The sequence below is a fragment of the Cucurbita pepo genome, chromosome LG16 (genome assembly GCF_002806865.2).
Source record: "Cucurbita pepo subsp. pepo cultivar mu-cu-16 chromosome LG16, ASM280686v2, whole genome shotgun sequence".
Lineage (NCBI taxonomy): Eukaryota > Viridiplantae > Streptophyta > Magnoliopsida > Cucurbitales > Cucurbitaceae > Cucurbita > Cucurbita pepo.
In genome coordinates, this window is record NC_036653.1 from 6,257,488 (window position 1) to 6,279,865 (window position 22,378).

Below are 22,378 nucleotides of genomic sequence, written 5' to 3' on the forward strand. Positions count from 1 at the left end.
GTTGTCGTATGACCATTTGGCTCGAACACCCGAACATTTGTGTCTACTCCCATAACCATTAACCACACATGCTCGCCTTAAATGAAATGACTCTCTAAGTTACTTTCGTTCTAGAGTGATAGAGGGATTGTATAGTTCCAACCTCTTTTTTTTCATGTTTTTCCTGGAGATTTGGAGAAAGATTTGGAGAAAGTTGCAATCAGTAGGATTTTCTTAATCCTCTTAATCCAAATCCTTCCTTCTCAAAAGCAATAAGAACGACAAACTCAACAACTCAATCGTATGGATATGTAAAATAATGGATTTTGAATCCTACCAATAAAGGGATGGAAACAGATACTCAGACTAAAGCGAGTAAACAGAATTTCATACCCGATCTCGTAGATACCTATAAGAATTCTATGGAAAGCAGTATTCAATCCAAGTCTGACTTAAAGATTAAAAGTGGGAAGGGAGATTAGGAATCATATTAATGAAGTAAAATAAATAAAGTGTTTTGAGTAGGGGAAGGGAAAAGGAAAAGCAAGGAGAAAGTCAAATGGGTATATTTTGCTTTACAAAACTTTAGGTTATGGGATTAACATTCTTCCACTTTGTCCCCTCCCCCTTCGCCCCACCCTTATAATCCTTCCTTCATCTTTTGTTCACTTTTCTGTGCTTTTCTGTTTCAACACAAAACATATAATATAAGAGAGAGAGAGAGAGAGAGAGAGAGAGATATGGTGGAGGGTTCCATCTCCTTTTGGGTGAAGCCATTGCTTTTGTCATAGGAAAGGAATAATATTAGTGGAGAATTGGTCCCACTCTTCTAACTTTGCTTCTTTGCCACACTTTTATCACAACACAACTATTGTTTTTTAGAGGCTCTAAAAAGATCAAACTTGGCCAATGCCCCTAATCATATTCCCCATTTCAGGCCTCTGTTGTTTTCACTATATAAAGTAAAAACTCAATGGATAGAGATTGGTGGTTGGGGGAATTGCTCTACCAAATTAACCCATCTTTTATTTCACTCTCCATTCTTCATTTCCCTCTTCTTTTACACACCACACCCTTTACTTTCCTTCCTTCTTAAGCTCAGACTTGATTGATACCTGTTTTCAATCTCCCCCACAATTAGCAATGGGATCAAAATCACTTTTGAAAATGTTGTTTTTAGATATTGTTCATCTAAAAGTGTTTCGACGTGTTTTTCAAGTGATTCTTGAGGTGAATTTTCAAGAGTAGAATTGTTAGTCTGTTTGTTTGCTTCCAATATTTTAACCTGAAGAAACCCTACAAAACTCCCATCAATTATGGGTGTTGAAGATTACCATCCTGGGCAATTAGAATGTTTTCAACAATAGTACAAAAACAAAAAAGTAGTTCATGCCAATTCTTTTTCCACCGAATTTGATATGACACTTGACAATTGAAAACCCATTTTGCTGATTCATGTATTGGATCCAAATTTCCCATCGTGGGTCACAGTTATGATTAATCACTTTCTTGTTTTGCATTTTAATACTGATCTTAATGATGAATGTTATGAGTAATTAAGTTGATTGTTGAAAGTTTTTGGGATTAATATCAGATCAGAACTATGTGTTTTTGCAAATAACTAGATAGGATTGCGCTATATCACACTGATCTTCTTTGTTCTAGTTTAGTCCCAACCATCTTGTCCTTATTTGGGAAGTACGTAGACAAAAAAAAAAGAGGTAAAATATGGTAATAACAAACTAGAATTAGGTCAATGTTTTAGGCTTCGAATGTTTACAGTTGTGATTTGGAGGGTGAAATTATTGTGTTTTATTCCGTCTGGATGAGAAATCCATACTCCCTATCATCCTCTACTTTCAGACAGCTTTCAATGCTTTAGACTAAGACTAAGAATATAATGTAATGATATTTTAATCTTAACCTTATTGCTGGTTGGTTTCATGATTTTGTATCTTTCAATATGTTTTTGTGTTTAAGAATTAAGACCCTTCGTTCCACGTCTTCCTTCCCAATAGAATAGACAGAAAGATGGAGAAGTGATGAAAAAACAATGTAAGATTGTAAAAGAAAATACCTGGAAGAGATATGGAGCTCAACCCACTTAATCATTTTCAACAATTCTAACACTTGCCTTGGCTTTTAGAACCTGCAAAATCAAGGAAACTGAGAAGTTGTGAATGAATGACTTAAATCTTTTGGCAAATGGCAAAAGGCGAACGACTTCAGAATTAACATTCGGCTGTGGATACTCACTCGTTTACCTTAAGGCTAACTATTTGGTCATATATGGCAAACACAAAACTGTCGAGACATTACAAAGGAGACTAAAACAGAACATTAATCTAATAACATTAGATGATTTGAGATTATCACATCATATGGTAAACATGACAATCTATTGGATTATGGGCTGTTTCAGATTTTGAAGTGTTTTGGTTTCTTCATCCAAATTGATTGCTCTTGTGTTCTGAGTTTCTGGTACTTGATTAGGAGGCACCGTGAGCGAGACTGGAGTGGAAGCAACTGAATGATCTGCTATCAGGGTATCGGCAGAATCCTCAGTAGCAATGGTTGGAGGATCTTGTTTAGGGACAGTGGGAGAATCTCCTTTGGAAAGAGCAGAGAGTTCCTTTCTTGACAATGGTGGAGGAGCAGCAAAAACTGGAATGGCTTGTCTAATAGAGACAGGAGGGGCAATTCGAATGGGTTGGGAAGGTCGCATCTGGGAGGGTGCCTTCAGGGGTTGTGGGCATGGTGATGCAGAGTAAACAGGCACAGCAGTTCTTATAGTCACAGGTAGTACAATTCCCCGACAAGGCATCCTATATTGTTGAATCGGGACATAAGGAACGGCTCCAGGTGCCGGGAACCTTTGAGGATGACTCCCACAGGCTGTAAGAGGATGTGATGGTAACGTAGTGCTGTTGTTTTTCGTTGGTGGTAGTCTGCTTCGAGGAACTGGTTTTTGGCAAATGAAAGGGAGAATTTTCGATGTGGTTGCAGGGGGAGGTTGCTGACTGGTTGCTCTTGGAGTTTGAAATGAAAGTTTTTTTGGGAATGGCATTGGGGCATTTGAGTTAGTCCTGAACGTTTTCTCCTTTAAACAATAGTTTGATAGTGCCCGAGCTATCATAACTTGCTCGGGCTCGTCGCTGCTTTCAACTGCTGATGAACTTGCCGCTTCTTTTGCCACTGGATAGAGGAAACATACTACAAATCATCCACATGTTTAATGACAGACAATCAATATATTAATGAGAATCCAATGCCAAATTCTTCTTCCAAAGATGATCAAGATCCATGTAATATCCAAATTAAAGCACACTAAGTTCATTAAATAAGAATCTTAAAAACTGCTGAGAAAAATTGAATCAGGGGGATGAGGGCTGTCATAGAAAATGACAATGTATAACATTTTCTGCTAGCTACATGATCTTTTACGATGGTTTTAAATTTTCAGGAAGAAGAATTCAAAAAACAAACTCACATTGTTTCAAAGATGACCAAGCTGCCAAGGCTGCATTCTTCTCTGCCTGTTTCTTATTTTTGGCAGGTTCCCCAATGAACGTGATTCCAGCCAATTCTATAGACCCCGTAAAAACAGGCAAATGCCCAAGTCCTGATCTGACTGTTGTATATTGTGGCAACGGAGCCCCGACTCTCTGGGCAATTTCCTGCAAGAGGTTCTTGTAAACCCCTGTTTCGTCCTGATCATAATGATATTACTTAGTCATTAAACCAAAAGGCCTGTGTTCACATATGAATAAATTCAGATAACAACACATGTTAGGAATTACGACTCTCCACAATAGTATGATATTGTCCACTTTGAGCATAAGCTCTCATGGCTTTACTTTTTGGTTTCCCAAAAGAACTCATACCAATGGAGACGTATTTCTTACGGATATACCCATGATCATTCCCTAAATTAGCCAACGTGAACTCCTCCCTAACAATCCTCAACAAACAATACAGAATTGACATCATAGAACGATAAACTTCAACAGCCATCAACTTGAGCAGCGCATACAGAGGCTTTCAGGGACGTATAAAGAAAAAGCTAATAGGACAAGTTAAAACATAAATTCTTAATTACTTTCCTCTCGAGATTTCAGTAATTTAAAGCTACAAAGCTAAAATTTCGGCCACTGAATACACTGCATCAAGCAAATTTAATATTACCAACCATCCCCATAGAAAATCCCGCACGCAACTGGTCCCGTAGTGATATTGATAACGACAAAACAAACCCAGGTAGCCATCAATGTTGAGGGCTTCCGTCAGTAACTTTCCTAAAATATACTCTGTTTCTTGAATTTAAAGTCTACAGTAGTCGGCTTCGTCAGAAAAAAACAACTGCGTTAGGAATCCGCTCAGCCATTAGAGGAAAGAAGGGGAAAAGGTAAGGGTGTTTATGTAATTTTGCATCATGAAAAAGCCAGGTTATCGTAATCGCCGACTCCACTCCGACCGATAGAGGTCGCAAGCCGGAACGTTCAGGCGTCACCGCTGCGTACGGTGAAGCCGTACTCAGGAATCGAAGGAAATCAAACCAACTTACGCTGCACGAAGTATCGAAATTCCAATTCTAGCAGATTTTGATCTGCGATAATAGGTTTAAAGACCAGCAAAGGAAATGAGACATGGAACTCGCATATGGCGCGGAAAAATGTCAAGCGACGCAATCTATTCTAGTTCGTAAAAGTTACTGATCATTGAGAAAAGAAGATCAAGAAGAACAATAAAAGTTCAATCCAACATACAGTAAAACAAAATACTCGCAACAACAACAGGAACTTATTCAGAACAATGAATTAGCGAGAATACGCACCAGGATCCGAGCAGCAAGCGAGTGAGATGGACCGCGATTCGCAAGGGAATTGAGAGCAACCTCAGCCGCCGAGTGCTCCGCCTGCCGGAGAGTAGGACAATGGTTAGGGCTTTCAAAAACCTCGCCATTAAAGTTAACGGAGGCCTTGAACCTCGGAGCATGGTCAGGACCTTCCCTAACAGACGAATAAGAAGGAAGATTAAAGCAACTCCTCTGCGCCAACTCTTGGAGCTGGTTCTTGTACATTTCGCCTCCGATTTCAGCTCCCTTCCCGCCGCCAATCACCTATAGAAACGGTAGGCAGAGGCGGAAGAGGTAAACTGACCGCCTCAGTGGTCGCCGGAGAGTGAAGTAGGACGATGGAGAGGATTTCATCGGCCAGAGAGAGAAATTGGAGTAAAATTTGGAGCGAAAGCGAGTGGGTAATTGATTTGTCATTCGATAAAAAATAAATAAAAATAAAAGCAAAAAACAAAATAGTTAAGAGATTGAGAATTTATTGTTGCTCTCAGTCAACTGCATGGGATGTGATCTCTTCCATTTTTTATTTTTTATTTTTTCAATTTTCATAATTAATTAAAAATAGTTTATTATAATTAATTACGGGCTCTTACTAGATTTACGAACCTTCTCACTAAAGATTCATGATTAAGTAAACTATAAGCTTAATTGAGTTTCTTTTAATCTTTTCATTAAAAAAAACAAAGCTAAGATTAATTTGAAAGCACCTCGTCTCGATCACACCTTTTTGTCTAAGTGCACTTGATTGCGACAGCCCTCTCGATACCTTATATTCGCTTTGTTACTAGTGGTTGGTTTCTCGTTGCGTTGGCGTTTTTTCGAATGTGGGAAGTGTTGGATGAAAGTCATCGGCTAATTTAGGGAATGATCATAGGTTTATAATCAAGTAATACTCTCTCCATTGATATGAGGCCTTTTGGGGAAGCCTAAAGCAAAGTCACGATCACTTTTATATTCAAAGTGGACAATATCATTACCATTGTGGAGAGGCCTTTGGTATTGCTCTCACGGCCCGCACCAAAACAGTGTTTTACCTCTAGATTTCCAGTCAATTGTTGCGCCTCAACGCACTTCGGGGGAGAACCAGCTAGCTATGGGTTCAGGCCTTTTGGTACTGCTCTCGCCGCCCGCACTGAAACAGTGCTTTACCCCTAGATATCCAGTCAACTGCTGCGCCTCAACTCATTTTGGGGAGAACCAGCTAGCTCTGGGTTTGAGTGGCATTTCACTCCTAACCACAACTTATACGCTGATTCTTCAACATCAGTCGGTTCGGACCTCCACTTAGTTTCACCCAAGTTTCATCGTGCACCGTGAAGGACATAATTGTCAAAAGAATATAAAAGGAGCCCAGGCGACAGCTATTTGGGCCAATCTGTGATAGGCCCATAATTCAACGACTTGGGCTTGTGGTCCACATAGCCTTCAGGATTTGGGCCTACTGGGCCTCTCTTTTGTTTTGAAAATGAATTAGTAATCAATTGTCAATTTATAAACCACATAAACCATATTATAGTTTCAAAGTTATGTAATTAAATAAGAAAAATAAAATAAAATAAAAAAAGAGAAAATTTATGGGAAATATAATTGAAAGATTGTGACACATAATTGAAATATATATATATATATAATATATATATATATATGTAAATAAATAAATAAATAAATATATATATATATATATTCGGTTTATTACAATCATATTATTAACGGCCTTTAGGTACGCCAAAGGGCCATTTTGAGGCCTTTTCTTATATATATATATATATATATATCAAATCGGCGATGGAGTCTCCGGTGGTTCTGATGACAGCGACTACAAAAACCCATACTTAAAGGGTGGTGGTGAGTTGGTTGCAGATGAAATTTGCGGCGGCGGTGGCGGCGGCGGTGTTGGTGCTGAAGAACTGCTAGAGTTGGCCGACGGAGATCCTGGAATCCATTTCATTTCGGAGTTAAAGATGGCAAAAAGTTTTTATTTTCGAATTTTTTTTAATGGGTAGCGTTTGTTCTTTATGCCACGTGGTCTCCTTTTTCCACGTCATCTACTCAATCAACAAGTCACCAGCCACGTCAACTTTTTCCTTTTATCTACCTCTTATTTATATTTAAAGATATTCATGAAAAGGGTGACGACTATAATTTTTCATTTTTGTGGGAATTTTTCTTTATACATTTAAATAATAATAATAATATATATATATATTCAAAGTATTTTATATTTTTTTAATATAAGGTTAAATGAAAAATACAAAACATAATAATAAATCTAATAATATTTATATAATTTTTAATATTACAATATATCAGTTAATTTTATCTGTATTTATATATAAAATTAAGATAGGACTGGGTAGTGATTGAAGACGGTGAATGTGATCATGATCTCGGACCCCATTTAGCTTAATGAAAGAAATCATTTTGTGACACGTGATACAAGATAAGTGAATTTATCGAGTTAATTTAATAGTATTTTAAAAACTAAAACACAAGAATAATATTTATTAAAAGGTTATTTTTATTTTTAGAATATGAGGAAAAAGATATATTTTGCTTAATACTACACCCATTAATGAAACATCCATTTCCCAGAAACTCGCCAGCTACGCCAATATGGCAAACGTGAAAATTAAAATAAAAAAAAAATTTAAAAAAAAAGAAAAAAAAGTAAAACGAAGAAGACGACGCGTCGGAGAAATCCTTCCTTTCCCAGTTTTTGTTTTGTTTTACGTGCTAAAACTACATGTCGTAAAATTGTGATGGTTTGGTTTATTTCTAAGATATTTCAATCCTGGAACCCAGTTTTTTCCCAAATTGCATTTCGGACCCTACTCAGATCTCTCCCTTTCAACGTCCTCCCAATTCCTTCCTGCACCGAAAACGACGCCGTTCTCGACCTCGCCAAAAACTCGTGAGGCGGTACTCTCATTTCCTCGTCGCCGTCGCTTTCCTCCTCCAAATCGCCCTCGTATTCCGAACTCCGCTCCTCTCTATACTCCTCCTTCAGAATCTTCGACCAATCCGGAATATTCACCGGCAGCGACGACGCTCCACCTCCGCCGCCGCCCTCCCCCCGTTTCGACGAACCTTTCTTCGATATCGACGCCGCCGGAGTTGGAGATTTCCGCCTCTCCGGAGACTCCGAACCACCGGGGTTGAAAATGTCCGATTCGTTGAATTCAAACGACAACTCCGACGTGAACGAATGCGGGCGGCGGTGGTGGCCGGTGAGAAACCGGTAGTCGGAGCGACCGTAACAGCTTTTTCCGGTCGCCATGAGAATCAACGGCTGTTTTTTTTTAAAAAAAAAAAACGAATTTCTCTAATCAAACACCCAAATCGTTGGGGTTCAGATTACATTTGGGTAAGCCCTTTTTATAAAGCCTTTGGGGTGAGGAGAGACAACGGTGGGGCCCACGGGGTTTTCATTACTGATAATGGATAAGGCTTTATTATTTTTCACTATTCAGTTGTACGTATGAATTTACCAAAAACTCCCTGCGATTTTCATGCAAATGCCATGTTGGATATTTCAATTATCCACTCATAATGCTCAATAAAGGATTCTGTGAATCGCACCCCATGATAATCGGGGAAGGACAGCTCGTCGGTGTCAACCGACATGTAAATGAATGGCATCGATAATAGCCACGTATGAGGTGGAGATTAAGCCTAGCCTATTGTGTCACGTAACTCGGATGGGTCGGGGAGAGGGGTATTTTGGGAAGAGGAAAATGGCTGGAGTCAATTTTTGTCGCGACGTGAGTTGGATTATTTACTTTCTTTTCAAAGCTTGAGATTTGGATAAAGAGGAAAGTTAAAGCAAGAGGGGAGATTTTCAATTGGATAATTTTATTTTATTTTTTAATATTAAGTCCAAAAGAACACGTGGCGATATTCTATTGTAGGCGATGGAAGAAGTATGATTGCACGTGATGTAGGCCCCACGCTTGGATCTCGTGCGTTTGCTTGCCAGCTGGCCTCGTTACCCTCTTGTCCTCTCACAAATGACAACCCCAAAATATCCCCTCCATTTTTCAATATCTCGTTATTTCTGGTTATCTCACGATAAAATTATTACTTTTTAATTTTAATGTCCTCATGGGCTTTACTTTCTCAGGCCTGGCTTAAACGTCAATGTAGGCCCAAAATTTTGTTGAATTGGGCCTGGGCCCATTAAGAGCTCTACACAATGGACCTTTTCGGTTTCCTGGGCTCTGTTCCTCAAGAAGCCCAATAGTTTACTTGCATCTATTTGATCTATTAAATTTCAAATTAGATAATTTAATTCAAAACTATTAATTTTATATATTAAGTTGTATTTTATTTTATTTTATTTTTTTCGATCCATTCCTTTACTTATCATCCCTATAGATGTCTACGAGATAAGGCCGAAATGGAAAGTCTTTTCTGTCCCCCGTTCCTGCCACCTATTTCATTTTTTATTCTCACAAAATTTTTCATTTAATTTTGTAGAAATTCTTAGCCAGAAATTTGTACCCGTTTCCCATGCCCGCTAGTAATTTTTTTCTTTTTTTAAAATAATTATTTTAAAATTTTTCATTTTTCAATATAATATTAAAAAATGGTAAAAATCATAATAAATTAATAATTTTAGAAGCAATTATATATAATGTTTACGGACTATTATTTTAAAATTTTAAAATTTAATATTAGAGCGTAATCTTTAACAATTAAAAAAAAATTTACAACATAAATTTAAATATTATAATTAAAAAATGAACTAATTTATTTTTTTAATATATATATACATACTCGTGAAGAGTTGGGTTAGATGGGGACAGAATATAATGTTCTCCATCTCTATTTATCTCGTCCTCCGCCCAATTTATGTGACGGAGAAAAAATGTTCTTCACTCCCTCCCCATTTCTAATTTAAATGAAGAATTTCGTTCCTATTAGTCCGTTCAGGGCATCTTTAATCATCCCTCTTTCATAGCTTCTAGACAATTTTCATACGAACTCATTGTTAGGATCGCTCCACAATACGCACACTCAATCAAAATGAACACAAATAATACGAGAGAGAAATTGAAGGACTCAAACGGGCGTGTTTAACACAGTCATCCATCTTTTCCCATGGAGATATACAAAACCCACAGCCATTAATAGCCATGAAAGAATCTCTAAAAGGCTTCAAATCCGAAAATTTTCTAAGATCTGATTGCAGCCACAGATGGTTAGAATTAACAAGGCCCCAACACCCACGCTGTTGTCGGCCACAGACACAAACAAGCATATTTTGAATGCTAAGACCCTGTCCGACAACGTCTATCACTACAGCTCGCCATACACTTATGCTTTGCACCCAAGCCATGAAACAGAGAATATAAGATAAGATCCGTCTCGAACAACCACGAACAACCAGAAAAATTATTTTCTAAGAATGATGCTCGGATAGCATGTTAAGAATAAAAAACATAAGTGAAATTGAAAGTTTTTTGTTTCAATGTCTGTCACTTTTGTTATATACAGATCAATATAGATCATTTCAGCCTAATTTATTTTTAATATTGTCTTAGTTCATTCATGAATGGAGTCTCGAGTTAATTAGGGTAATAAAAAAATAAATTCAAAAATAACAAATTCTTACCAATTTTGTTCCACAATTCTTGGAGCATCAAGTTGTTATTTCACACAATTAATGGAAGTGTGCAGAAATTAGCCAAATTCTTAAGATTTAAAATAAAATTAAAAATGAATTTATTATGCCCATTTAATTATTAAAAAATTAATTTGCTAAACTTACCTAACCGACCATGTCTGTCACACTCAATTTCGTCTATTTTTACCACCAAATATATATATTAAAAATGAATTATAACACGACACGTGTCGCTCTATAGCCCACATATTTTTTCGTTTGCATGAAGCCAAATCCCGTCATTTAAAAAAAAAAAAAAAAAAAAAAAAAAAAGNTTGATTTAATTTGTGGATAAGATTGTTTTAGTTTGTGGAATTTGTCGAGTGGGCGGCTGCGATGCTCCATTTTCCGAATTAAACAATTTCATTATATATTATTTTAAATTAAAGTCGGTTTGTATAATTGAATTTGCCACATATTTGAAGCTTTTTAGGGTTTATTATTATTATTATTTAAATATTTTAATCAGTTATAAAAAAAAAATAAAAAAATAATTAATTTATGTGACGTCTCTCGACAATTACTTCAAACTAAATTAACTTTTTTTAATTACATAAATTAATCCCTTTAAAAATAGTATAGGTTCAATTATAATTTTTATTTATTTCTTAATACGTTTCTATTTTTTTTAATGGTCTATTTAATCTCTCTGTTTATAAAATTTAATTCGTCGTATATTAAATATTAAAATATTAACACCACTCGTTCGCATGTATAAGATTTCAAATCATCACTAACACATCATCCGATGTTCGGCTCTAGTACCATTTGTAACAACCAAAGTTCACGGTAAGCAAATATTGTTCGCTTTGGTTCATTACGTATCGTCGTCAGTCTCATGGTTTTAGTCCTTGTTAGCACACTACCTGATATCTGACTTTGATACCATTTGTAGCCGCTCAAGTTCACTGCTAGTAGATATTGTCAATTTTGGCTCGTTATGTATCACCGTTAAGTCTCACGGTTTTAAAACACGTCTATTAGAGAGAGGTTTCCACGCTCTAATCAAAGTGGGACCTCATAATCCACCTCCCTTGGTGGGGCAGAGTCCTCGCTGACACATTACTCGATATTTGATTTTAATCCATTTGTAACACCCCGATGCCACAACTAGTAGATATTATCCGATTCAACCCATTACGTATTGATGTCAGTCTCACAGTTTTTAAATGCATTTACCAGGGGAGATTTCCACACCCTTAAAAAGAATTAGGAGTGAAAACCACTCCAAATTATTAATAAAAAGCTTTAAATAATTAATGGAGGGATGTAAATTAATATTTCTCTAATTATTTAAAAACAACGATAACTTATAATTTCTGTTGCTTTAAATGCTCATTTTATGTATTTTAATATATAATATTATCATGTATTATATTTATTATATAAATTCACATTAAAACGTGGATATTTTAATTACGTAAAATTTAGTCCAGACATTAATTTCTTTATAATATCTTCATTATCGTTAACATATAAAATTATTTTTAAAAAAAAAATAGAAAATTTGAAATAAGGTATAGTAGTGGTTGGACTAAATGATTGGTAATTAAAAACAATAGAATTAAATAATTAAAAAATATGGAAAATAGGAAATTAGGTGCACATTCCAGATAAGTTTATCTGGCCAATCGTCACCTAAAATAATTTACGATAAATTAATTAAATTTATATTTGCTGTCATTTCTTTAAATAATAATAATAATAATAAAAGTAATAAAAATTGATATTAATTATTTTTTGGCGAGTTAATAATAATGTTGGAAGGAATAAAAATTTATAATTTTTTTTAATATTTATATGATTTATCAAATATTTTAATTTATAATTATGTCATCGTTTAAATATTTATTGAAGTTAGAAATAAAAATTGTTAAAAGGTAAAATATAAATTAATAAAAAAAATAATATGTAAGAAAGTAAATAAAATGACAACCAAATCGCGCTAGAATGCCATATTTAATTAGTTATTTATTTATTAAAAAAAAAACAAAAAACAAAACAAAAGAACATATTTAAAATATATAAAGCAGTGGGTTTTGTTTGTATGTTTTGCGTTCATGTCCATATTCGTGAGCGTGAGGTCGGGGATGATGCAAATTTACCAATTTGCCCCTGAGTGATTAAGACATGCGTAAAACAGCAAAGATCCGTTGGATTGGTTTTGTAAGATAGCTAAATAGCCGTTGAATCGGATGACTTTTCTTTTTTAAAAGACTAAATAATAATAATAATAATAATATTTTTTTTAATAAATTCAATAAAATAATTTTTTATAAAAAATTCTATTAAAATTATTTGGAATGAAATTAAAAAAAAAATTAAAATAATGGAATTTTAAGACTTTATTGAATAGTTAAAAATAATAATAAAAAGAAAAAAAAGAAAAGGCGGTAAGGGGACCATTTCCAATCTTACCCTTACAATAACTCTATCAGGAGCCGTTGGAGGCGGGAAGTGGGGCCCAGTGCAAGCGAAATCAAGCTCATTTGGGCGGTACATAATTAATCCTATTATTTGCTTAATTTCATTATCATTATCACATCACTCTCTCACTAAACATTACATTACACATTTAATTATAATTAACTTTCACTAATCATAATTCATAACCCATCCCCCGTCTCCTTCCTTCTGGTACTTTCTTCCCTTGTCCTTAAATACCCTTCCCCCCTCGTCCCATTCTCATCGCCACACTTCCCGATTCATCGCCGATTACTCTTTCTAAACCTCTGACAAACATGGCGAAGGACGTTGAAGCAGCCGAGCAAGGCGAATTCCACGGCAAGGACTACCAAGACCCACCCCCCGCCCCTTTAATCGACCCCGACGAGCTCACCAAATGGTCCCTTTACCGAGCCGCCATCGCCGAGTTCATCGCTACTCTCCTCTTCCTTTACGTCACCGTTTTGACCGTCATCGGCTACTCCCACCAAAGCGACCCTAACGTCTCCAAAGACCCATGTAACGGCGTCGGAATCCTCGGCATCGCCTGGGCCTTCGGCGGCATGATCTTCATCCTCGTTTACTGCACCGCCGGTATCTCCGGTGGCCACATTAACCCAGCTGTCACTTTCGGCCTCTTTTTAGCTCGTAAGGTGTCCCTCGTTCGGGCTTTGTTGTACATCATTGCTCAATGTGCCGGCGCTATCTGCGGCTGTGGCTTGGTCAAAGCCTTCCAGTCCGCCTACTATGTTAGGTATAACGGCGGCGCTAATATGCTCGCCGACGGTTACAACAAAGGCACTGGTTTGGGAGCTGAAATCATCGGTACATTTGTTCTTGTTTACACTGTCTTCTCCGCCACTGATCCCAAGAGAAACGCTAGAGATTCCCATGTTCCTGTATGTACAACAAACCCACTACCCCTGTTTTTTAAACCCTCCCCTGTTCTTATCTTCTTCAACTAACCAATACCCTGTTTTTTTTTTTAAGGTTTTGGCGCCACTCCCAATTGGATTTGCAGTGTTCATGGTTCACTTGGCTACAATCCCCATCACCGGAACTGGTATTAACCCAGCAAGAAGCTTCGGAGCTGCTGTCATATTCAACACAGAGAAGGCCTGGGATGATCAAGTAATCCATCAATTTCACTAATTCAAACCTTCTTTCCTCTGTAATCGTCAAATAATTAATGGGTTTTTGTTTGTTTCTCGTGTTCTTCAGTGGATTTTCTGGGTTGGGCCATTCATCGGAGCTGCCATTGCTGCCATTTACCACCAGTATGTTCTCAGAGCTGGCGCCATTAAAGCTCTTGGATCCTTCAGAAGCAACGCTTGAAAAAGCTTATTCAATTAAGAAGATTGTGTATTGTTTTTGTTCTTGTTCTTGTTCTTGTTTATTATGATTATTAGTGACGGTGGAATTGGATGTCACAAATTGTCGCTGCCTTCGTCCCAGCCTCCCCTGCCTCGCCGGAGTTCATCAAGAACATCAATTATTAGCACTGGAAATTGTACATATTTCCACTCCCACCGTTGTTGCCTTGCCGTCTTTTGTTTCGTGTTTTGTTCTTATCCTTTGTTTTATTAATAAAAGAATCCCTTTATTATAATTAATATCTCTGTTTAATGCTAATAATCATAATTAAAAGTATTAATTTTGAGCTTAGAGGATCACTTAAAAAATCCAAGCTTTGAAAACGACAGCACATGGATTAGAATCGACGGGAATTTGTGGCGGAGGTCGTAGTGGGTTCTGGAATTCTTATCCATATATCAATTAAATAAATTAAATAATAATAATAATAATAATAATAATACCCAAAAATGTTATAAAGCTAAGTTTTAATACACTAAATGTGTCACATAATCTTATCTTTAAACCGGTTATGATTTCATTTTATTAGTAGGTGAGGTCTAGCTGTTATATTATATGGTTTAATTGAGCTAGGGTAATGACAAAATGGGCAATATAATTTAAACTAATTTAGTGGTAGAGTTGCCTTTTAGAGGACCTACCAACTACCTTTAAACTTTATATTTGGCGTGATGATTATATTATTATATTGTGATAGCGTTTCAAATATTTTTTCTTTCCCTTTTTTTTTTCGAGTATTTATTGATCTTCGTGTTTTCTTTTATGGAATTATCTGGAGTCGTTGTCACTTATATGAAAAAAAAGGCGTTTGTTTTGTAGGTAGACACTAGAGATGAGGGTAATGTTGTAAAATCAATATCCATGTTCGACGACAGTTGCAGTGGTTCGTGTATCTGAGTGAGAGTACTCTCGAGAATATGAAGTTTTTGTTGAAATAATTCAAGCCAAAGTAGATAAGGTGACTGTAACCGCTCAAGTTCACTCCTAGCAAATATTGTCTGAGTCAAAGTAGACAATATCTGTAACGGCCCAGATCCACAACTAGCAGATATTGTCTTATTTGGGCTTTTCCTTTCGGGCTTCCCCTCAAGGCTTTAAAACGCGTCTGCTAGGAGAAGATTTTCACACCCTTTTATAAATGGTGGTTTGTTCTCCTCCCAACCAATGTGAGACATCACAATATCGGCAAGCAGTGAGTTTGAGATGTTACAAATGGTATCAGAGCCAGTCATTGGACAATGTGAAACACTAGTTGGAGTATGACTAGACCCTCTCCATAATAGACGTGTTTTAAAAATAGCGAGACTGACGACGATATGTAATAGGTCAAAGCGGACAATACTACTATCACTAAACATGTACGGTTATAGGAACTATACTGTTAGAGAATGTCGAAGTCATCAGTTAAATGACATTACAATTTTTTTTTTTTTTTAGGTGTAGTTGGAAAGTGTTTGGATGTCCAACCTCATCCACGTATAAACTATACCTAATAAGAGAGAACCAAAGTCGCAACCTTTAGGGGGGACCCTAGCGGTTAGTGGCTAGTAGTGCCCTCCAATCTTGCAAGCTGCCCTAAAGACTCACGTGGATGGGACATTGCTAGGTCACTCCTCGATGGTCCAGTTGGATCAACTGTTTTTGCCAGCTCACCTGTGGGGCCCATCTTGTCTCAGATAGGATTACATTTTCTTCTACCCTTTTGGGAAATTATCGTGCCAGTTCATTCACAATGCTCCACCATATTAGTAATATATATTTAAAATTGTAATATTTTTTTTCATTATATAATTTTTAATAAAACTTAAAATTTCCGTCTACATTAATTTATTTTATTCCAGTATATGAATTTTAAAAATATTTAACGATATAATTTAAAATTTTAAAAATTATTTTTTAAAATTATATAAAATTACAAAATGATAGAAGTTTTAGACACTATGTATTCAGGCCCACGTGAATTGGGCTGAACAGGCTTACTGGATCAAATGAACCGGCCCAGAAAAAAGCCCAAACATCAAATGCAAAGTGTAATATTTTAAAATTTAAAATAAAAAAATAAAAAAATAATGTATTTATAATTTTACTAAAAAATAATAATAATAATAAAGAGAGTAATTACTAATTTCCACCGCTAGGAGTCAATTATATTTCAACCGGCGCGGATCCAGTGGTCCTATCACTATAAATTTTGTTTTTTTAAAAACAGTCCTACGTGGCGTTCTATCATTGGCTCATTTTGTATCTTTTCCGCCTTCGTCTTCAACCGCTTTATATACTGCTGCTTGGCCTTTTTCCGCCTTCTTCTGACGCACATTCCCTCTTTTCTGATTCTCAAATCTCTGAGATTCTTCTGCACAATACGAAAATGGCGAAATTCATTGCTTACTGTTGTTGTCTTCTTTTGATGAACGTCGCTTTCTCTTTGGAACAAACGGAGAAAGTTCCGCCATCTCCATCCCCTGAATCTGCTGCAAATTTTCCTCCACTGTCCTCTCCTACTCCATTTCCTCACGCTCCGGTGAGTTCACCGGTGGAATCGCCTTTGCACTCTCCTCCTGCGCCTCCGCCCTCAGATCTCGTTCCCAGTCCATCTCCTGCGCGTGGTCCTTCTCCGTCACTGAATCCGGCCCCATCGCCAGCGGCTGATAGCGATTTCCGTAACAGCATTTCTAATAACGGTGGAGAAGAGTCGGAATCCTCCAAAGGCGGGATGAATGGAGGAAAGAAGGCTGGAATTGCAGTTGGAGTGATTGCCGCAGCGTGTTTCGTTGGAATAGGAGGAATCGTGTACAAGAAGCGCCAAGACAACATTCGTCGATCTCAGTACGGGAACGCTGCTAGATCTTCGTTCTTATGAGTTACGAGGAACTGAATGTCTATGGTATGGAATTCTCTGTATTAGAAGAGGATAGCATTTCTATTGAGTAAATAGCATTATCATTTTATTTTGATTAACTCATTGTCCAGGAGGTTGCTAGTAGCACTTCGTTTTATTGACTAATTCTGAATAGCATTGTGTGATTATTCTTTTCATACGATAGTTTTTAGATTCTTGATCATTCAGTCGGCATTGCCGCCTCACATTTCACTTGCCTGTAGTTTTTACTTCAATTATCAGCGAGGTTTCAATTTTCTCGATCTCCAATCGATTCTAGGAGAACCTGTGATTTAATTCAAACTTCATACTAACATAATTTCTAGGGTTCATTGTTTACATTTCCTAGCATACATTTATTTTAGCTTAAGAGACAAATTATTCCTGTTGAAAGCGAAATCAACCTCACCACAATGATTAAATCTCAACTTTTTGAAACTAGAGAGACAATCTTGGTATGAACATGGCAAGGTTTTAATCAAGAAATCACGAATTTATGTGGGATGCATTTATGAGAATGCTATAGACCAGATTCACTCTCTGGTTATCTCGTGTTCCTATTATATCCACAAACTTGATACAAGTTGACAACTTCCAGAACCACGGCATAAAGTCTATACAAGGGAACTATGGTTCAGAAAACTCACCACCTACAGTCCTTTTACATGTAATGAAAACCATACACAATAGATCAAACAATAACATAACTCACTTTGGTCAACACTGTTTCTTCACACAACTGTGTGATGCTGGCGGGGTATAGCATTGTGCAGTGAACTTATAGCTATAGACGATCGTACCGGTTGTGCTATTCTCTGAGAGTCGAGGTGCTGTTGTGTTGTTGGAAGCCACCATCGTCTTCTCCATCTTAAAAACTCAACAATAATTGAACTTCCACTCATGATGATGCCAAGCCCAGTTAATGTAGCCAGTATGATAGCCAAAACTGCTTGGACACCAACCTGTAAGCCATTCTAAAACTCATCTCCAAGATCTAACCGAAAAGAAGTATTAAATCAAAGCAGTCTAACTAGAGGGGATTGATGAAAACATTATTAGAATTAGTTTTCAGATTGGTTCATACAATAAGTGATCCAGAAGATACCCAATCCCTGCTAACAAAGCTATGCAGTTCAAATTAATAGGAAAGTCGATAGCTTGAGCTCTCACCACGGAGTAAAATATGTGCGAGAAGAGAACCACCATAGCAAATTGAACTGTTGCATATACCCATACAAATCTTCTATTCACTACAAACAAAAAAGTTGTTTAGGATTGATTACTAAATAACAGTCTAGAATAGCAACATATTGTCAAAGAAGAATCCCAAAGTGCACCCATCAGACAGTTCACATAACAATTCAGCCGAGTCAAAAGAGTGAGTGTTTCGGGCTCGTTGAATATCAGTGTAATGTGATATGTTGAGGATTATTGGGAGCGAGTCCCACATTGGTTAATTTAGTGGAAGATCATGGGTTTATAAGTGAGGAATACTATCTCCATTGGTATGAGGCCTTTTGGGGAAGCCCAAAACAAAGCCATGAGAGCTTATGCTCAAAGTGGACAATATCATACCTTGTGGAGGGTCGTGATTCCTAACATGGTATCAGAGCCATGCCTTAAACTTAACCATGTTAATAGAATCCTTAAATATCGAACAAAGAATTGTGAGCCTCAAAGGTGTAGTCAAATGTGACTAAAATGTCGAACAAAGGGTGTACTTTGTTCGAGGGCTCTAGAGAAAGGAGTCGGGCCTTGATTAAGGGGAGGCTATTCGAGAGCTCTATAAGCCTCAGGGGAGGCTTATAGTGTACTTTGTTCGAGGGGAGGATTGTTGAGGATTATTGGGAGCAAGACCCACATTAGTTAATTTAGTGGAAGATCATAAGTTTATAAGTGAGAAATACTATCTCCATTGGTATGAGGTCTTTTGGGGAAGCCCAAAGCAAAGCCATGAGAGCTTATGCTCAAAGTGAACAATATCATACCATTGTGGAGAGTCGTGATTCCTAACATGATAGACTAGCGAATACGAATTGAAAAGATGATGCCTCAGCAACATAGAATCGCGCTAGAGCTAACCTACCCATGGTTGAGGAGGTCATTGATGAGAGTAGACCCAAAACGCAAGAAAATGGAAGTGAAATGGCAATTGCACTGGTGCCCATTTTTGCAACCTGCACCTGAACATATTACAGAAGACGTGACAAATGATGGATTTAAACTCAAAACTTCATAGTTGCTACTCTTACCAGTAGTTGCTCAAGAAAGCAGAAGTAGGCTAGTATGCTAACAATCACGAGCACGGGAAACTCCTGCCAGACCCTGACTTATTCAAAGACAGTAGATATTAGTCTTAACTATGGCATGTAAGACATAGAAACGAAGAGTCAACGTTTAGCTCTAGCCCTATAAGGACAGATAGTTGCTGACCTATAGCCATTAACATTGTCCTGCTGAGTTCTAGCTGCCCCAAACACTTGAGTTCGAATGCTCTGGACCTTTAACAAAGTTACAGGAAGGTTTTGAACCTCTTTCTTGCAAACGTCGCACGTTTTGTTTCCCTTGATACTAAACCATTTAACTGCACATTCTTGGTGAGCCAGAGCAAGTGCACCTTTGCAGCTACATTCCATCTTTAGAGTCTCACCTCCTTCACATAATTCAACCATGCAGATTCTGCAAACAGCGTCTTCTTCAGAGATGTCTTCACCATTGGAATCTTTATTTTCTGGACCATGAGATTGAAATGAGATTGACATCTTCTACAATATTGGATTTAAGAGAGTTGTTTACCCTTAAATGTTGATAGAACAAGAGACCGTACATGCTTTTTTTCTTCCCAGCAAAATCATTGGATACTATAGGATCAGTAAGTATATAATTACCATCTCTTTCCTGTAACTAAATGGAAACAAAACAGTGTGTGAAGTCTGGCTAGTTTACCTATTTCTACTGTTGTAGAAGTATTCAATGTCGAATCCCCTTCCTTTGGTCGTGGGGTCGACGGAATTACACGAAAAAATGAATCAGTCCTCCTTATGCTTCTTCCCTTGTTATTGGCTGGAAGAGAAAGGGAGCGAGATATCCGTTTCTGAGTTCCTCTTCTCTGCACAATAAAATTGCAGTCTTTGTCAGGTAATTGGTAATGCTATATGATAATTCAGCTTCAGTGCTTAATAAAACTCAAATTAGCATGTGTGCTTACTACTGATTCCTGTTCACTCCCTTTGTTGTTTTCATCATGTGTAGATTCTGGATTATAATGAGCTATAGGAGTTACAGGTAGTGATGAAGCTTGCTGCTTCGACCTAGGCGTAAAGATCGTGGCCATGGACAAGGGCTTTGAAGCTTTAGCCTTCTCTTGTGTCCCTGCAGACGAAGAAGCCTCATCGACGTCCGAGGAACTTCGGTATATGAAGCTAAGTTTAGGAAAGAGAGTCTTGATGGATGATTTGCCTCTGGATGAAGAAGATGGCCCTGAAGATATAGCATCTGAAGAAGAGGTTGGTGTTAACATAAAATTCACTTTCCTAGGTGTAGGACTTGATGTTTGAGCTGTTTTTATTGCAACAAAATCCGGTGTCCGAGAAGGTATCTCAAGAACAAGATTCCTTCTCTTCCAATGGTTAACATGAGAGGTTCCCTCCGTTGTTGTCCCAGCCAATTCCCCGCCCTGGAAAACACCAGACTAGTTACTTAGAACATAGAAGAAGATTGAGAACACAGAGAAACAGAGAAGAAAGTACCTTATGGAGACGATCTGGAACTGTCCCATCACTCATCTTATGTCCTGTGTTGGTAGAGAGTAGAACCAGAACAAGTCTGTGTTCCCTGAAAATCAAGCAAAGACAGACATGGAGATGGAGGAGGAGGAGGAGGAGGAGACCCTATGCCTTAGCCTTTGGAGGAGGGAGATTCGCAGAGTAAATAAGGGAAAGGGAATCGTGAGGATGGTGGGAATTGTGGCCTACTACTACTGCCACTTCCGCCCACCTCCCTTGACACTCCAGTAGACGCAGACTCAACTAAACCCACCTTTAGAATCCGATTCTCTGAAAGTTAGTAGTTTCAATCTTCCATAGTATTTTCGTGATCATGGGTTTATAATCAAGGAATATTCTCTTCATTGATATGAAGCCTTTTGGGGAAGTCCAAAGCAAAGCCATGAGAGCTTATGTTCAAAGTGGACAATATCATACCATTGTGGAGAGTCGTATTCGTCTATCTAACTTGGTATCAGAGTCATGCCCTAAACTTCCTCAAATATCGAACAAAGTGCTCCAAAAGAAAAGGAGTCAAGCCTCCTCGAAGGCAGTAAAAAATGACTAAGACTCCAAAGAAGTCGAGCCTCGATTAAGGGGAGGCGTACTTTGTTCGAAGGGAGGTGTTGGATGATGAAAGTCTCACATTGACTAATTTAGGGAATGATCATGGGTTTATAATCCAAGAATACTCTCTCCATGAGATCTTTTGGGGAAGCCGAAAGCAAAGCCAAGAAAGCTTATGCTCAAAGTGGACAATATCATACCATTGTGGAGAGTAGTGTTCGTTTAACTAATATAAGTTGTTTCCTACCTTACCACTACCTAACGAACCTCTGTTTTGAATTTGTGATAGTGAGAAGTGAATTAGTTCATTAATTCTTCTTAGTGGTCTGAAATGAATAAAGTATGAAAAAGGGAAGGAAAACGGAACGAATCTCTTGAGTTGAGACCTCATTATTATTATTATCATTATGATTAAGATCAACTGTTTATATTTGCAGTCATTCTTCAAGTGTTATGATTGTGCTGACCTTGTCCAATCAAAGGCACTTCCCATGCTGTTCCCCCTATTGTTATATATATATATACCTTAGAAAAATGATTGGCTAAATTACCCAACAATACCCTTGAACGCTCCTTTTTTCAATATTATATATATATTCTTTTAAATGTTGTAACACTTACTATCCTGTCATAAATGTTTGAAAATTAAGTAGAAATACTTTAGAATTTCAAAAGAAAATAGAGACAAGTGGGTCACTGCCACGTCATTTTATGTCTTAATTTTCGTTTAAAAATACATTTTTCCATTTTTTAAAAATTGCATTTTCCTGGGGGAAAATGGATTTTCCATTGAGGTCTCAACCATTTTATTTATTATTATTATTATTATTATTATTTAAATTACTTTTGTT

At 37.2% G+C, this 22,378-nt stretch overlaps 5 protein-coding genes across 8 annotated transcripts; 2 read left to right on the top strand and 3 right to left on the bottom strand.

The window, feature by feature from the left end:
- Positions 1 to 2,070: 2,070 nt before the first annotated feature.
- Positions 2,071 to 5,280, bottom strand: LOC111776722 (double-stranded RNA-binding protein 2-like). Of its 2 annotated transcripts, XM_023656050.1 has the most exons (5): positions 4,984 to 5,069; positions 4,814 to 4,894; positions 4,169 to 4,585; positions 3,470 to 3,689; positions 2,071 to 3,174 (listed from the first exon to the last, which is right to left on the bottom strand). In XM_023656050.1, exons 3-5 carry the CDS (start codon positions 4,175 to 4,177, stop codon positions 2,378 to 2,380), a joined length of 1,026 nt encoding a protein of 341 aa, XP_023511818.1. In that variant the 5' UTR covers positions 4,178 to 4,585; positions 4,814 to 4,894; positions 4,984 to 5,069; the 3' UTR covers positions 2,071 to 2,377. The 2 variants fall into 2 exon arrangements, with proteins under 2 accessions (XP_023511818.1, XP_023511816.1); XM_023656048.1 differs by lacking the exon at positions 4,169 to 4,585 and having other exon boundaries at positions 4,814 to 5,280.
- A 2,054-nt stretch (positions 5,281 to 7,334) lies between these two features.
- LOC111777757 lies at positions 7,335 to 8,166 on the bottom strand. The gene has a single exon (XM_023657476.1). It carries the CDS (start codon positions 8,109 to 8,111, stop codon positions 7,620 to 7,622), a length of 492 nt encoding a protein of 163 aa, XP_023513244.1. The 5' UTR covers positions 8,112 to 8,166; the 3' UTR covers positions 7,335 to 7,619.
- Positions 8,167 to 13,115: 4,949 nt separating this feature from the next.
- LOC111777567 (aquaporin PIP2-7) lies at positions 13,116 to 14,557 on the top strand. Its single transcript, XM_023657227.1, has 3 exons — positions 13,116 to 13,843; positions 13,935 to 14,075; positions 14,166 to 14,557. The coding sequence occupies exons 1-3, from the start codon at positions 13,241 to 13,243 to the stop codon at positions 14,277 to 14,279; spliced, it is 858 nt and encodes a 285-aa protein (XP_023512995.1). The 5' UTR covers positions 13,116 to 13,240; the 3' UTR covers positions 14,280 to 14,557.
- A 2,063-nt stretch (positions 14,558 to 16,620) lies between these two features.
- On the top strand, positions 16,621 to 20,535 carry LOC111777898 (classical arabinogalactan protein 2-like). 2 transcript variants are annotated; one of them, XM_023657631.1, is made up of 2 exons: positions 16,621 to 17,202; positions 20,449 to 20,535. In XM_023657631.1, exon 1 carries the CDS (start codon positions 16,687 to 16,689, stop codon positions 17,176 to 17,178), a length of 492 nt encoding a protein of 163 aa, XP_023513399.1. In that variant the 5' UTR covers positions 16,621 to 16,686; the 3' UTR covers positions 17,179 to 17,202; positions 20,449 to 20,535. The 2 variants fall into 2 exon arrangements, with proteins under 2 accessions (XP_023513399.1, XP_023513400.1); XM_023657632.1 differs by lacking the exon at positions 20,449 to 20,535 and adding an exon at positions 19,873 to 19,960.
- LOC111777897 lies at positions 17,683 to 21,357 on the bottom strand. Of its 2 annotated transcripts, none has more exons than XM_023657630.1 (8): positions 20,946 to 21,357; positions 20,405 to 20,872; positions 20,143 to 20,305; positions 19,630 to 19,927; positions 19,449 to 19,521; positions 19,283 to 19,373; positions 18,367 to 18,446; positions 17,683 to 18,158 (listed from the first exon to the last, which is right to left on the bottom strand). In XM_023657630.1, exons 1-8 carry the CDS (start codon positions 20,979 to 20,981, stop codon positions 17,928 to 17,930), a joined length of 1,440 nt encoding a protein of 479 aa, XP_023513398.1. In that variant the 5' UTR covers positions 20,982 to 21,357; the 3' UTR covers positions 17,683 to 17,927. The 2 variants fall into 2 exon arrangements, with proteins under 2 accessions (XP_023513398.1, XP_023513397.1); XM_023657629.1 differs by having other exon boundaries at positions 19,283 to 19,379.
- Positions 21,358 to 22,378: the final 1,021 nt, after the last annotated feature.

What these genes read in the sequence shown, in the direction of transcription:
- LOC111777898 (XM_023657631.1), top strand. Translation starts at nt 16,687, where the DNA reads ATGGCGAAATTCATTGCTTACTGTTGTTGTCTTCTTTTGATGAACGTC.
- LOC111777567 (XM_023657227.1), top strand. Translation starts at nt 13,241, where the DNA reads ATGGCGAAGGACGTTGAAGCAGCCGAGCAAGGCGAATTCCACGGCAAG. An exon ending in CTAGAGATTCCCATGTTCCT is followed by an intron (nt 13,844 to 13,934) that starts GTATGTACAACA and finishes TTTTTTTTTAAG; the next exon opens with GTTTTGGCGCCACTCCCAAT. An exon ending in AGAAGGCCTGGGATGATCAA is followed by an intron (nt 14,076 to 14,165) that starts GTAATCCATCAA and finishes CGTGTTCTTCAG; the next exon opens with TGGATTTTCTGGGTTGGGCC.
- LOC111776722 (XM_023656048.1), bottom strand. Translation starts at nt 5,059, where the DNA reads ATGTACAAGAACCAGCTCCAAGAGTTGGCGCAGAGGAGTTGCTTTAAT. An exon ending in CGCTTGCTGCTCGGATCCTG is followed by an intron (nt 3,690 to 4,813) that starts GTGCGTATTCTC and finishes CATTATGATCAG; the next exon opens with GACGAAACAGGGGTTTACAA. An exon ending in TTGGTCATCTTTGAAACAAT is followed by an intron (nt 3,175 to 3,469) that starts GTGAGTTTGTTT and finishes TCCTCTATCCAG; the next exon opens with TGGCAAAAGAAGCGGCAAGT.
- LOC111777757 (XM_023657476.1), bottom strand. Translation starts at nt 8,111, where the DNA reads ATGGCGACCGGAAAAAGCTGTTACGGTCGCTCCGACTACCGGTTTCTC.
- LOC111777897 (XM_023657629.1), bottom strand. Translation starts at nt 20,981, where the DNA reads ATGAGTGATGGGACAGTTCCAGATCGTCTCCATAAG. An exon ending in TTCCAGATCGTCTCCATAAG is followed by an intron (nt 20,873 to 20,945) that starts GTACTTTCTTCT and finishes GGTGTTTTCCAG; the next exon opens with GGCGGGGAATTGGCTGGGAC. An exon ending in GACAATGTTAATGGCTATAG is followed by an intron (nt 19,522 to 19,629) that starts GTCAGCAACTAT and finishes TGAATAAGTCAG; the next exon opens with GGTCTGGCAGGAGTTTCCCG.